This window comes from Falco naumanni, chromosome 14 (genome assembly GCF_017639655.2).
Source record: "Falco naumanni isolate bFalNau1 chromosome 14, bFalNau1.pat, whole genome shotgun sequence".
NCBI classification, from domain to species: Eukaryota; Metazoa; Chordata; class Aves; order Falconiformes; family Falconidae; genus Falco; species Falco naumanni.
In genome coordinates this window covers 13,237,700-13,252,205 of record NC_054067.1, presented here as the reverse complement: position 1 = coordinate 13,252,205, position 14,506 = coordinate 13,237,700, and the positions used below count along the sequence as shown (strand labels likewise).

The following is a 14,506-nucleotide window of genomic DNA, read 5'->3' as shown; positions in this document are numbered from 1 at the left end:
TTTGAGCCGGTGCTGAGGCACAGCCCTGGGGTAGGGGCTTTGTCACCACGACCTCGACCTCGGCACCGGCTCACACCACCGAAACAGCCTGGGTCTGATGGCTCCCAGAGGCAGCCTGGAGAGGACGGCTGCTCACCCATGGGCCACCACACCAGCTGGGAGCCAGGCGTGAGGGCATGGGCAGCAGCTGGTGTGTGGCTATCCAGGACCGACACAGGGGGTCTGGGGCACCCACCAGCTCCATAGTTGGCCCCGGCATCGTTTCCCATGTTGTTTACGCCACATTTCAAGCTGTGTAGAAGGGGGGCGTGGGGTCAGCTCAGCCTGTCACTCCCCTTCATGCAGGCACACTGTTGGGTGGTGTGTGCTCCCCTCTGCCTGAACAGTGTCGGCCAACAGGTCACTTTGCAGTGGGTAAGAAAAAATGCAGAGTTATTTTGTCCAGCCCAGTTAAAGGGAAAAGAGGCTCATTTCTGGCCATGAAATTCTTCAACCTCCAGAAGTTTCCAGCCTCTCTTTTCTTTTGCTCCCCTTCCCTGTCCCAGCCCGTGGGAGCCCTGAGCTTTACAGCTCTTGCTTGGGGCTTTGCAGCCTTCTGATGCTCCCAAGCACCCTCTGCTCTGGGCACTGTAAAGAACCCGTGAAGGCAAAAAGAGGTGAGCACAGGATGCTATGAGGAGACCAGCCTCTGGCAGCGGTGTGGTACATCTCACCTTGAGAAGGGAAGGGAGAGCAAGGCCAAAGCATGGGTTGGCATTGAGATGCAGGAAGAGCCCTACATGTTGTGGGCAAGCTGGAAGTTAGGCTCTGGTCCGGGAAGGGATGTGGCATTTAATGGGAGGTCTGTGAGGTGGCTTGCCCGGGCATGGCTGGGTGAAAGCCGAGGGGGTCTGCAGGCACACAGGTGTCAGGGCAGGGAGCACTCCAAGCAGCCTGCAGGGAGGGTGCCAGCACCTTTCTGTTCCATGTGCCTGCCCTCCATCGGGGCAGAGCCGAGGCTTGTCACCTCCCCCGCCTTGGGCACGGGGAGCCTCAGGAGCTGGTTTGTGTCCTGCCTCAACCTCAGAAGTGCCCACGGGTTGCTGTGGAGGAACTGTGTCATCTCAGGTACTTTGGGAGGTGATGTTTTTGGCAGCTATGTGTCGGTCTCTGGGTTGGTACAGGAGACAGCCCTGGCATTGGGAAAACCGGTGTCTGTGCGAAGGGCAGGGAAGTCTGGTGAGAAGCAGATGAGCATGTCTGTGCTTATCAGGGTGAGCGGTGTATAGCACAGGCTTGCCGTGTGTGCTGCACCGGCACGACCTGGGCTCACTCCTGTGAAATTGATTCATTAGCTCAGTGCAAACCCGTTCCCCCAAGCAGTAGGACCTTGTCGGTGCCTGGGCATCCCGCTGCCGTGGTGTCCCCAAGCTGGTACCTGCATGTTCACAGCTATTCTTGGCACTGTGGTGTCCTGCCACAGAGCAGCTGCTTTCATAGCTGTAAATGCACAGCTTTCTCCATGGTTTAACACCCTTTAAAAAAAAAAAAGAATGAAAGCAGATGGAGGCAGGCTGCAAGCAGCCCCGCGTGTCCACCCTGTTTAGGTGCTTCTGTTGGGCATCTCCCCACCTGGCCTATGCCCCTGAGAGCTTCTAAAAGAATGTAAAGACTGAATTTCACTTATCTCTAGAGCCATTTCCTTTTGAGTGTTACTGTTATACCTCAGATGGCATGAAGCAAAGGATATTAAAAGGCAGATTGACTTGGCACTCTGATCCAATTTAGGGAAGTTGCAGAAAGAGATAAGAGTTAAGTTAGTACTTTGCTTCTCATGCACCACCCCAACATCACAAATAGTCATCCTGTCCTGCGCATCTCTCGGTACGTGACACATGGAGCACGCCAGCTTATGTGTTAAGCCTGGTATTTGTCAGCACTAGAGTCTCCTGTTTGAGTCCAGTGGCTAGTTAAAATGGAAATGGGCTTGTATGTGAGCACAATACAGTTGCCACTGGCCTAGGACAGCTACAGTGCATTTGCTTTGTCTGGAAAAGGTACGTAATTCCTGACCTCTGTGGGCTGGCCCCTGTGCTGGCTCTGTGAGTGATGTGATGCTGTTGCAAAGCTTTGGGATTTCAGCTCTGGAGAGAATATCTTGAACTTTCAGTTCAGAGTCTCCCCGTTCGGCTTCCGTGTGCCAGACCTGAGAGCAGTCCTTGGAGAGATGCCACAGGGCAAGGCTCAGCCCTCAGAAGCGAGCTGATGAACCTCCTCCATTTGCATTTAATTGCAGCTTTTCTTTTGGTTGAAAGTTTTGGAAAATCATCATGTTTTGCAATTTCTACCTTTGCCCCAGCAGCGACAGCAATGGAAGTGGAGGTGAAGGGTGATACCTATAAACATTTGGGACTTGGCTGCCCCCAGGTGACTGTGTTAGTGCCCCTGGGTTGCTGAGGGCAGTCACCCGTCAGAAATACAGTCCAAACAGCAGCAGTCCCTCAGATGACTGCGCAGAGGTGATATCTGAAGGTGTTTCTGAAAGGCTGCATCCTGCACCTGAGGTGTGTCTGAACACTGCCAGCTGCCTTGCTGCTCCCCACACATGCTGCAGTGGAATCACTCCAGCCCAGGGAAGCTGTGGGCTGTCAGAGAGGAGACGTCCCTCCTGCTCTGTGTGCAGACCTACAGCCTCCTCATGGCTTTAGCCAAGGAGGCAGCTGCTCCCAGATGGGCTGTAGGCTCTCCCAGCGCCTCTGCAGGGAGCCAGCCCCTTGCTGGGGGCTGCATGAAGCAGGTTACTGCTCCCTGTTAGCACGTGGGCTGTGCCTGCCACCAGGACAGTGTAGTGCTTGAGTGCTGGTGCCTTGACACAGGTGAATGCAAGGTTCTGCTTTTCTCAGCCCCCATGAGACCAGAGAGCTCTTGAATCCTGACCTTCAAACCTCGTCCCCTTCACCGCTACTCCTTTTGACTCCTGTTGCTGCTCAGATTTTTCCCAACAGCTGTCCTCTGCCTTGCTGGCTTTCTGCCTCGATCAATCTCTGCATCTGTGCGGTGACCCCCCTCACTTCCCAAGGTCTTCCTTGAGTCCCACCTTCCCTGCAGCCTCCAGCCACTGAGCCCGAGGATCTGTGCAGCCCCTTACACCTCTGCCTGATGGAGGGGGAAGAAGGCACCTCCAGCTTTGCTGGGCTTTGGTGGTCCAGCTGTTGTGGGGTGAGCACCATAGGACTTGGACCTCTTCTCTTTCCATTTGTAACCCCCCACCCAAGCACAAACAGGGCTTGGTAAATAATAATAGTGTGATGAAGTGGTTTAGATGGAAAAGATCTGACAGCCCCTATTGAATGTGACCTGAATGCACAGTGCTGTTCCCTCTCCTCCCCGCATGCAGCAACCCCCTGCTCCTTAGGGCATAAATTACTTACCGTTCCCTATAGAATTGAGGGCATGGTTAATTCACCAGCATATTCCTGCTGCCCAGCAAAAAATGATGACGTTCTCTCCCCTCCCTTGGCTAGCAGAGGGTCGGTACATGTGCCTGCCTGATGGAGGGAGGCGGAGGCTTTTCATTTTCAGGCCCTCTGCTTATTTCTGAGTCTTGGGTCTTGTCTGCTCTGCAGTAGAACAGGCAAGGTGCAAACGTTGGAATATTTGCAAGTGGAAGTCAGAGCTAATGTTCAGACACCTTTCTTGTAGTAGCTGGAATAGCTGGCCACAGGAGGCAAGAGGGGATTTCCTGGTCTGAATTCTCTTGACCATGTGTGACTTTGTTTTAAGCAGCCACTCACATTCAGCATCTCCTGGGTCTCATCTGGAGCCTGAGTGGGAAATTGTGCTCCTAGCAGTATTTTGAGATATAGAAATCACTAGTGTGGAATGGCTGCAAAGGATGCTTAGTGCGCAGTGAGCAGGCTAGACAAAATATGTCCTTAGGGCTCACCACTGTGTGAGCGAGGCAATGTGATGTGTGATTTGTGGGCTATTAGTAATTCAGCAAAGAGACTGCAGTGGGGCTCAGTGGAGGACTCGGGCTGGACCTGCAAAAGCCTCTATAACATTATCATACAGAGCACTTCTCCCTGGGAGGGATCCAAAGCATCATTTGTGGAGTTGAATTCATGTTGTAAATCATGGAGCACGCGACGGGCTACATTCACTTAGGCTGCCTCTTCTGCATCCTTCCTGGAAACCCATCTAATAAGAGCTGGCCTCTGGCACATCAAGGTTCAAATAGCCATTGTTTGTTAATTGCTGGCAGTAGAATTGCTTCTTTTTTGCCTTGAAATGTGGAATCCCTTCCTAGAATTGCACTGGGGACTAATAAAAGCCAGTGCCAGGTTTAATATATGCTATCTCACAAATTATCTGGATTAAATACAAGGACTGTGTACTGCCAGAGAGGGGATATTCCCAGCTTAACATTGCTTCTGGGCCATGGAGATCCCAAGACATTGGACCTGAAAATTGTGATTCTCTTATGTGTGTGGGAGGGGTTTGGCAGAAGCGCTTGGAAGCGGTCATATTTGCCTGAGCTAGGGAATTAATTGCCATAAAAACTATGGGTTTGTAACCAATAGTTACAGCTGCAGGAAAGATCAGAAGGCTTCTGAATAAATGAAATCGATACCTTCTGCTCCATCCATGTAAGAGCAGAACCTTTCAGGGCAAGATTTAAACCACAATCCAGTTGACCCCTAACTCTCCCACCTACAAAATGAGGAGAGTGAAAAGTCCAGAAATACAACCAACTAAAACAGAAGACAGTGGGGACTGCTGTGCTGGGTTATGTGAGGAGGTTGGTCTCTGTCAGGGGCGTATAAATGCAGAAGAGGGCAATGAGGAGGTGGCATGGTTTCTGTGAAAATATCGCAGGCTCACAGAGGCCGTTGGGCTGTGCAATCCAACCACCCACGTTACTGGCCAGCCAGTGGTCCCTGTTCATTGCCGCACTGGCCCACACCTTGACCTGCTTGCTGCTGACCCTGACTCAGATGTTTCTGATGCCCCAAGGCAGAGGGTTCACCTCCCCTTGTAGCTCGTCTCTCTGAGCGTTTCCCCATCTCGCTCTGGCTGTTCTCCACACGAGCCTTGCAATGATGATGTGAATTCCGACTCACCCCTGACCTGCCGGATTTTGCACCGCTCGCTATCGCCTGCTGGCGAGGGACCTCGGCCTTGTCCCTTCCGGAGAGTGCTGCGCGGGAAGGGGCCGCGCCGCGGGCCGCGCCTTCAGGAGGTTGCGGTGCTGGACAGCTCCGGCGGCGGGACCCCGCGGGCTCCGTCCGCCCCGCCCCTGCAGCCCCCGGCGCTGCGGCTTCCCCCGCACCCCTTCCCGGGGGGCTCCCTGCCCTCCCTGGCCTCCCCCTGCCCTCCCCGGCCTCCCCCTGCCCTCTGCACCCGTGGCCCTCCTATGATGTGCAGCGAGCTAACGGGCGGAGGGCAGCCCGGGAGGAGCGGGACCCAGGAGGAGGCTTATGGGGACCCCTGCAAGAGCGGAGGGGGGGGTGTGTGGTTGGGGGGGGGGGGGGATACCGAGGCTGCCGAGCAGAGGGTTTACCCCAGGGGTGATGAGGATGAGGGACTGAACGCTGCCACCTCTCCCAGGGCTTGGTGGCTCCGTGCTTAGGAGGGGCGGCAGCATCTGCTGCTGGAAGGTGTGTGAAGGCTTCAGGGCTGCTCTGCTGGCAATAAATCCCTCCCTCAGAAGGACTTGCTTCCACACTCCTATTTCCTAATCCCTCAGTAATGTGGATTGTAAGTAAATTTTGGTGCTGGTGAGATTCTGGCCCGAGGCTGGGAGAGTTTCCAGGCTTCCCTGTCTCCTGCCCAGCAGCCTGGGTGGGATACACCAGGCCTGAGGAGGGGACCGATGCTCAGAGCCATGCTGTGGCCCTGCTCCTGTCCCAGGGCTGTTGGGCATCTGGAGGAGGGACAAGAGCAGAGCCCTTCCTGAATCGCTCTCTTCTGCCTGGCTTGGAGGGTCTGTGGTGGTATGGCCAGGGGAGAGGCAGTGCACCGTGAAGGGCTGGGTTCTTCGCTCAGCTCGGTGACATCCCACTTTTGTCTCCTCACAGGCCAACCCTGCTCCCATTATCGTGAACACAGAATCGCTGGAACAAGGGCTCTCTGTAAGTCTCCCGGTTTTGTTTCGCTTCCTTTGAACAAGCGGTGTGTTTCCCCTGCTTGGCAGTGCAGGAGAGGCTCCTCCAGCCCAAGGAGTCCGTGTGAGGTGGCAGAGTAGCCTGGTACCCGTGCCACCTCCCCACAGCACATCCCACCCCTAAACCTCACTGGGGCTGGGTGACACTGAGCAGAGCCAAGGCTAGCAGCAAGCAATGGTGGGGACTCCAGCACATGGAGGGTGCCTTGCAGGAGGCACTCAGAGGGACACGCTGTGGGGTAATCAGGCATCAGAGGAGCAGTGGGAGCTGGGTTGGCTGTGTTCAGCATTAGCCCCCCAGCCATTTCATCAGCTTCACATGAAGGGTGGCTGTGAGGCTCTGTTGGGGCATCCCTTACCTTCCTGCACTACCTCAGCCCACTTTGGCAGCCCTGCATCCCCAGGAGGGAGGCAGGGCTCTCCAGGCACTCATGGCCATTGCAGCTGCGGGTCCTCAGGGCAGCAGGACCTATCAGATGCTGCTCCTCTCCCAGTGACGGCTGCCAGCAGCTGAGCAGTGCTTGGTGGCTGTGTTTGCAGCCACAGTGCATTTGGCACTCTTGGCGTAGTAAAAAGATAATCCTCTCCAGTTTGTTGCAGAGAGGGTTTGCACGCTGCTGCATCCCTTCCCAAAACATCTGCGAATCATTCCTGCTGAGGGAATGGAGGGAGCAGGGTGGCCAGCGTGGATTTCTGCAGCACTGGCTCCATGCTCATGGGGTGCTCCCTTTTTTTTCACCAAAGGGAGCTCAGCTGACAGCTTGCCAGGGCTGGGTGCTTTGCACCTAGTTTTCTTCTGATGCAGCAGATTTCAGCTGCCTTCCACATTAATGAAGCAGCACCAGGTTTCAGAACTGGGGTTGGTTTGTCTTTGGAGTCATGATGGAGGGCTGCAGGTGACTTTGGTGGTTGAACCTTCCTTGTAAAGAGCTGCAGATCTCAGCCCACAGCCTGTTGGGGTCAGGGAGCATCAGAGCTGTGCTGGACTGGTTGGCCAGGGCTATGAAAAGGAAGGGAAGCCCAGCTGAGACCTCTGCAACCCTGGCTGTATGGGTTGATTATGCCTTGGGTACTGAACCAAAGCCACCTGGCACTGGGGAGGAAGATGATGGTGCCTCTCAGTGTGATGGTCCTGGGTCCAGCAGCCATGTATGAATGTGGTGGAAGAGAGCTGCTGTCTCCAAAGGTTTCTTCCTCTGAAAGCATTGCCATGGCAGTATGTTTGTGGGGTTGGAGGTTTCTCTCAGCATGCTGGGTACCCTGGCTGCAGGGCCATGTTGCAGCCTGTCTTCTGCGCTTACCTGACTGGTGCCATTCTACAGGGAACTGGGAAAAGGGTGATGTCTCCTGGAGGGGAAGGACATACACAAAGTTGGACTGGGGCAAGTGAAGGGGTGTGCTGTGGGCAGGGCAGGAAGGTATTCCTGGGGATGTCTGCTTTCGTGTCTGTTCTGTACCCTCCCTCCCTTGGAGGAACATGCCTGCTTGCCATTGCAGCCACCAGTGCTACATCCTTTGCCAGGCTCCAGCTGTGCCTGTCCCTCCTCCCTGCCTGTGTGCCCAAGGGCAGCAAGAGGTGAGCCAGAGGCCCAAAGACAGGCTGTGCCACCTCAGACACAGCAGAAGCCCTGCAGAAGCCAGGCTGCATGGGGCCAGCGGCCACCTTCTCCCACCGCAGTGCATTCCACTTTCCTGCCCTCCTGGCTGCTTCCCCCGCTCCGTCTCATGAACTCCATATCCCCCTCACCCCCTCTCCCTCCGCCTCATTAGCTCCATATCCCTGCCCATCCTTTCTCCCTGCACCTTGGCCACAGCTCCTTCTTGATGTGCTGGATGGGACCTCCCTTTCTGCAGCCCATGGACTGGGTTTGGATGGGTTTTCGGGGGTGCTCTGCACCCCTGGCCGGTACCAGCATCACTCTGGGGATGGCAGTCACCTACCCCATCCATCCAATCCCAGCACCACGTGCCGGGGGTGGAGCTCCCCTGCGGTGGTCAAAAAGAAGGGGCAGACTGTGTCATCTGCTGGGTGGAGTGAGGACCACCATCCTCGCACCCAGGCATGTGCTGCCTGCAGGGTGCCTGGAGGAGCCTGTGCCCAGACCAGGGGAGACAGCTCACTTTAATTCCTCTCAACCTCCAGCCTGGAAACTCTTTTGCCTTCTACTTATGTCATATCAACACAGAAATGAGCCCTGCTCCATCCTTTCCTTTGCCAGGGTGCTGGGCTCCTCAGGCTCCAGAGAAAACACACCACCAGACCTCCCGTTTGGCACTGTCCCAGGTCAGCAGGAGCCACACCAGGGGCTTGCTGCAGAAGAGTACACCAAAATGGCAAATCGGGAAGCATGTTTTTTTACAAACCCAAAAACTGAAGCCTGTTGGTACAGTGTGTATTTGGAAGGGTTAAAGTCACATCTTCTAGTCTTTAATTACTTAACTATTCAATGCTTTCCTTAATGATAAACAGATGGATGTAGTCTAGTTCCTTCCTGTTCTAGCTCCATTGATTGCATTGGACTAGCTGTTGGGCTGAATTTGGCCCCGGCTGTTTATCAAGAAGTCTGCTCTACATTTCAGTCCTCTCTCTGTCCACCCACCTCCATCCACAAAAGCATGTGGCACCAGCAGCACCGTAAGGTACGAGCTGCAGCGCTGGGCCCCACTTATCACTGGGGTTCAGCTCTGCTGCCTGTGGCTTGTGCAGAGCCCAGCACCCCCAGGCTGTAAAAATTCTTATAACATTGCTGCAGTTTTAACAGCATCCCTTGAAGGATCAGGATGGGTGCTGGGGGGGTTCACCTGTGCCAGCTCCAGGTCATTGCTCAGTTTCACCCCTTGGTGTGTTTTGCCCAGCAGGTCCATAGCGGGGAGATGGACCATCAGAAGCACAACTCCTGTGGCAGATGGGGTCTCTGCTTTTCCGAGCTGCCTCTCTGAAGCTGAAACAACTTCTTTCTTGCTGCCCAGGGTGCACAGCAGCTGCTGCCAGGCAGTCCTGAAGTGAGCAGGGAAGGTTGCTCCAAAGCCCTTGAGGAGTTGAAGGTTTCACAGTCTGGGTCCTTGGAGCCCTCCTCTGGTGCCTCACTGCCCAGAAGTGGGGTGCCACCACCTCCTCAGTCTCTAAAAGTCAGGTCTGAGGAAGCCAAGCGCTTCCCAGGCCTGATCCCAGCTAGCAAGTGCCACGGGAGCCCCAGGCTTTGCCACTGGTGAGTGCAGACGCAACCTCCTTGTGCAGTGCTGACTCGGCTGCCAGGGTCCCCAGTCACAGTTGCCACTGGGTGGGGGCAGCAGAGATGGCCACCATGGTCCTGTGCCTTTGAGCAGGGAAAAACTTGCTTACAAGCCTGAAAAAAACCAGAAAAAATCAAAACTAAACTGCCCCTCACACTTTGGTCCCAAGTGCTGGTGGTGTCACATCCTACTGCCAGTTCCTGAGGACAGCGTGGCTGGGGAGCCCTCCCAGCTGTGTGCTGGGGCTGTCAGGCTTCACACCCCTTCCCTCTGCCTGAGCTCAGCAGGCTTGTCCCCGTGGCCCTCTGGCAAAGGCCGACCAGAAATAAGGCATTTATTTACTTTGTGCACATGGCCAACTCTGTGGGCAGTGCACACAAAAGGCTTGAGGCCAGGGGTCAGCTGGAAGCGAGTTGGTGGATCTTGGTGCTGCAGCAGGATGCGTGGATGTAGGGATGTGAAGGGAGGGAGTTGTTGACCTACTTTCTCTGGGTCCCCTGCTATGTAGAGGCAAGGAGAGCTCTCCCTCACCAGTGCTGCCAGTACCCATGCCAGTGAGGAGGCGCCCATTGTACCCACTGCCCTGGCATGGGGCTGCTCTCCTTGCTGGGGGGCGTGGGGCATCACCAGGTACCCTCCGCCCCTGTGTCCAGCTGGCACTGCCGAGGGTTGACCCTCCAGCCTTCAGACTCTCTTCGTTGTGTTGGCACGTGGCTGCTCCACCACCAGGTCCCACTGCCTGTCCCCATCATGTCCTAACCACAAGATAAGGGCTAGATCCTGCTCCAAAAGTGGCTGTGGGTGTCTTTATCCTTCCTGCAGGATATCCTCTTCTTGCAGCCTGGTGGGCTATTTAGGTTGGGTTTGAGGAACCCCATCTTAGTCTTCTAAATTTGGCCTCTTTTTATTTAAGAAAAAAAAACAAAAAACCAACAACCAAAACCAAATTCTGACTCTCTAGCAAATTGCAAAGCACATTCCACGTGCGCTGGTGCGGTGTTGGCCGGCAGAGCCTGCAGACAGCTTGCAGTAGCTCTGGAAGGTGTGTGCTCTTCTGTTTATCAAATGAGTGTTAACTCTGCAGCCTTCTGTTGATGATTTAAATGTCATCATAGCTAACTATTTCCCTCCTGCTCAAAACACGAAGGGGAAGCAAAGGCCAGCAAAGGGACCCTCTTCCTGAGCCCTCAGGTGGGCTTGCTGTGTGGGAAGGGCTTGGAAAATAATACCCTCACTCTTTTCCATGAGAAATCAGAGGGCGCTTAGGATCAGGATATGCTTGGAACAGCTAATTAGCCCCCAGCACCCCCTCCAGCTCTGCAGGCTTTACATGGGGAGACGGGAGCAGGGTGGGGTGCGCTCTCTGTGCCTGGGTGTGATGGGGCCGGGCATCTCCCCACGTAGCCCTTTACGGAGACAGCCCCGGGTGGGAGCTGGGGAGGAGTGCAGGGCACTGGAGCAGGAGAAGGGAGACAGCCATGGCAGAGCCAGGTCGCGGTGGCTCCGGTGGGTGTCGCGGGGAGGTTTTGCCGTCAGTGAGTGACTGGTATTCAATTTTCCGATGCTGGAACGTTTGCTTTGTTGGCTCGTTCCCTTGGTTACATGGTATATATTAAGTTCTCCGTTTGGCTTCCTTATGCAATTAACTGGCGTTCTGTTGCACGGATTTTGAAAATATAATCGGAGCTAAAACTTCATGGTCAGGCCTGGCTGACCCTGGCGTGCCCAGCTGGAGCAGGCTGCTACCAGCACACGCTGCGCCGGGCGAGCGCCGACACAGCTCGCTTTCAGGGAGCGATGCAAAACACTGCTCAGCACTGGCAGCCCTAAGATTTGGGGAGTGGGGATCCCCCAAACGTACCTGCCTGGCAGCAGGGTGTCTGGCAGGGTTGCATGCTGGGGTGTCTCTGTGCCCCGGGTGCTTGCCAGCAGCAGCCGCTCGCTTGGCGGGGCTCTCGCTGCTGGCTCTCTCTGCGGCTCACAGATTGTCAAAGTTTTCTGCATGTCCCCATCCTGTAGGTATGTATGTGCTGTTCCTCTGCGGCCGTGGGTGTGCATATGGCTGGCTGTGTGGCAACTGTGTTGAATGCCAAAGCAGAGAGGACAATGTGTGTAGTAGCAAAGGGTGCCAGGAATCCGAGTTGCTGGAAAGCCCGGGAGAGGTGGTGCCGCTCCCCACGCACCGGGCTACCAACTGCGGAGACAAGATGAGCCCGGAGGCTGCGGCGAGGGAGGCTGTGAGGGCGGTGCGGGCCGGCGAGCCGGCTCCACTCAGGATTAGTCAGTAAGGTAGGATGCAAGGAGGGAAAGGCAACCCATGGCAGAGGGGGAGCCTGTGGTGAGGGAAGCAATGCCCCCCTGCCAGCGGGAGCACAGCCCAGGGCAGTGCCGTGGCAGGAGGTGGTACTGGCCACATGTCCGTGCCCCTCTGAGGCTGTCGGGGATCCTGCTGTGGGTTAATCCCACCAGTCCGGGTGCTTTTCTGCAGAGGGATTCTGTTAGGGGGTTTGTTCAAGAGCTGACCAAAGCCTTTCCTAAGGGAGCATTCTAATACTGGAGCATCTGGATGTCCCGACCTTGAACTGTGCCCTGTAATCTTCCCACGGCTGAGAGGTACCAGACACAGAGCACATCCTAGGAGGGACAACCCTCTCAGCCCGTGTTCCCTGGAGCCCCTGTCCCATCTCACCCCTCCGGACTCTCCCCAACCTCATCCTTCTTGAAGTGCGGTACCCACAACTGTGTGTGGGATTGCTTTGGCCTCACCACGGCTGAACCAGGCAGGGGATGAGGGTGCATGCATCATAGGTGTCCCAGATCCTGGCATGCAGAACTGCTCTTCCACCTGAGAACCTGATTATTCCCACCTAGAAAAACTCCTGTTTCCTCTTCCTACCTATAAATAGGGCCTCACAGCTGCATTGCTGATTTTTCTTCCACGATGTCAGGCGATGGCTTTAGCATAAATGATGTTTGCTGTCCCCTCCATCTAACGACCCAGCACCGTGGGGTTTTGGAAGACGGTTGGGCTGTGCCTCCGTGGAGGTGGATAGCAGGGAACTGGGCAAGCAGGGGATAACTGGTGTGCTGGTGCCAGGTAAGGGAACCTGTGTCCAAACAAAGGCATGGCAGCTCTGGTTTGGGATATGGAATGCATACAGAAAGTGGCTCCATACAGTCTACGAGCCATCAATTAATGTTGGGTGTAAAATCCACATGAGGAACCCTGCATGTCGTCCAGGGGCCACAGGCAGAGGGAGGGCTGCATGATGGGAGAGGTGTTTGCCTGCCAAGCCCTGGATCCCATCACCTCTCTGTGCCACGCAGACCTGCCCGCGTCCCATCCCTTGTTTGCCAGAGTGACTTAAATTGTATGAGGTTGAGTCCGGTCTCCTCCAAAACTGTTGCTGTTGAGTGTGACATCTCTGGATGTTCCAATAGCCAATTGCTTTGCAAATCTTTCTAAATTTTAGACCTTGGCAGCTGTTTATGGCCTCATCCTGCTGACCTAGAGTGAAACTGCCACCTTATTTTCCTGTGCATTGTTGCTTATGGAGAAAATGGAAGTTTTTGACTTGTGCATATACCATTTCTTATTTTAGAGCTTACAGTTGCATCCCTTTTGTTTCAATCCATTATGTTTCCCAGAGCCCCGCTTTGATACTCTGGATATGGAAGATTTTTAAGTGTGGGGATCAGTGTGGTGTACAGCACTGAGACAGGCTACACCATTTTCTTATATAAGGGCATCACTATGTTTTCCCCTCTTACTGTGCCCCACACTCACACCTCATTTCCTTTGCACCCAACTAATTTGGTAGAATAAATTATTCTGAATTCCCTGTTAACACAATCATGCTACTGAAAGATTTAAAAGATATAAGCTGCTAAAGGTGCTTATTATGTTATTACGTACAGATATTATTCTTTTTTCCTTTAAATGGACCGACCCCCTTTCTTTCCTTCCTGCAGCAGTGAATTCCCGAGGTTAATTACACGCTGCGTAACAAAGGCGTTATTTCTTTTTGTGCCTTCGGTTGTGTTCCTTTTCATGGCTGGAGAAATGAGCTGAGAGAATAAAGGCTTTGCGCTGAAGTGCATTAAAGTCAGTGGGCTTTGGCTCCTGCCCAGAAAGAAAAGCAGCGCATGGTTTAATTCCAGGGCAGGCTTGAGTGATTGCATTTAAGGTTTTTTCAGTGGTGATGGTGCAGCTTTTAGGTTGGATTCTCGATATTCAGCTATCAGAGGGGTAAAGCAAATCCCCCTGGCACCAGCACAGAGCCGTAACACACTGTCTTCCTCTCCCCAGGTGAACGGCAGTGATGGGATGTTCAAATATGAGGAGATCGTCTTGGAAAGGGTAAGTGCTCTTTACTCACCCACCAGCAGCCTTTGCTGCCTCTTCCCACTCACCCTCCTACCGGTGCAACCGTCACCCCCCGAATCCCCGCGCCAGCTGATGGGGAGAGGCTGGTCTCTGCTCCCTGCTCTCGACAGGGGCTTTCAGGGGTGTTGCGCTCGCCTTCCCCACACAGCCCCCACGGCACAGGGAGAGGTGGGCTTGCTCCTCCCCACCACAGACCCCTCCAGAAGGGAGGGAGGAGGACTTCTCCCTCGCCTCCCTCATTCACACCCTCGCCCCCACAAACATGCCAGCGTGGAGCCAGCAGGGAGGTTTTGTCACTGCCTTTGCTGGAAAATAGAGGTGCAGGGAACTCTGCTCATGCAGGTGTTCAGGCAGGTGCACCCCAGAGCCGGGCACAGGGGACAGAAGCCTCCCTGCCACCGGACTCCCCATCGTTCTGGGCTACACAGCCTGGGGATGCTAAGTTGTAAGGTCAGGATTTCTAGTAAACTGGACCACAATGGGGAGTTTCCGCTGGAGCCTTTTCTTGTCTGATGGCAACACAGAGGTGGTGGCATGCAACACACCGGCCGTGGCTAAAATTCGCTCCCCCCACAGATGGGGTTTATCCAGGGGCAAGCTGGCACCACTCAGGGCAGGGAGGGCTTTCCTCTGGCACCCAGGGATCAGCAGGGGTGAAGAGGGAGTGGGTAAAGCTGGCCCAAGGTTTGCTCCAAGAGGTGGGCACAGTCCTGCCCAGCGGGGACAGCCGGAATGAGAGG

At 54.8% G+C, this 14,506-nt stretch overlaps 1 protein-coding gene across 12 annotated transcripts in view; it reads left to right on the top strand.

The window, feature by feature from the left end:
- Nucleotides 1-14,506, top strand: part of DLG3 (discs large MAGUK scaffold protein 3) — an 80,454-nt gene that overhangs the window by 33,915 nt on the left and 32,033 nt on the right. For 9 of the 12 annotated variants that reach the window (XR_005830889.1, XR_005830888.1, XM_040614080.1 and 6 more), the window contains 2 exons: nucleotides 6,060-6,113; nucleotides 13,689-13,739. Coding sequence is in view for 10 of the 12 variants with exons in the window: in XM_040614080.1 (XP_040470014.1) it covers nucleotides 6,060-6,113; nucleotides 13,689-13,739 (105 nt within the window). In the remaining 2 variants the exon portion in view is untranslated. The remainder of the gene's footprint in view (nucleotides 1-6,059; nucleotides 6,114-13,688; nucleotides 13,740-14,506) is intronic. The other 3 variants (XM_040614079.1, XM_040614085.1, XM_040614083.1) reach the window with 1 other exon arrangement.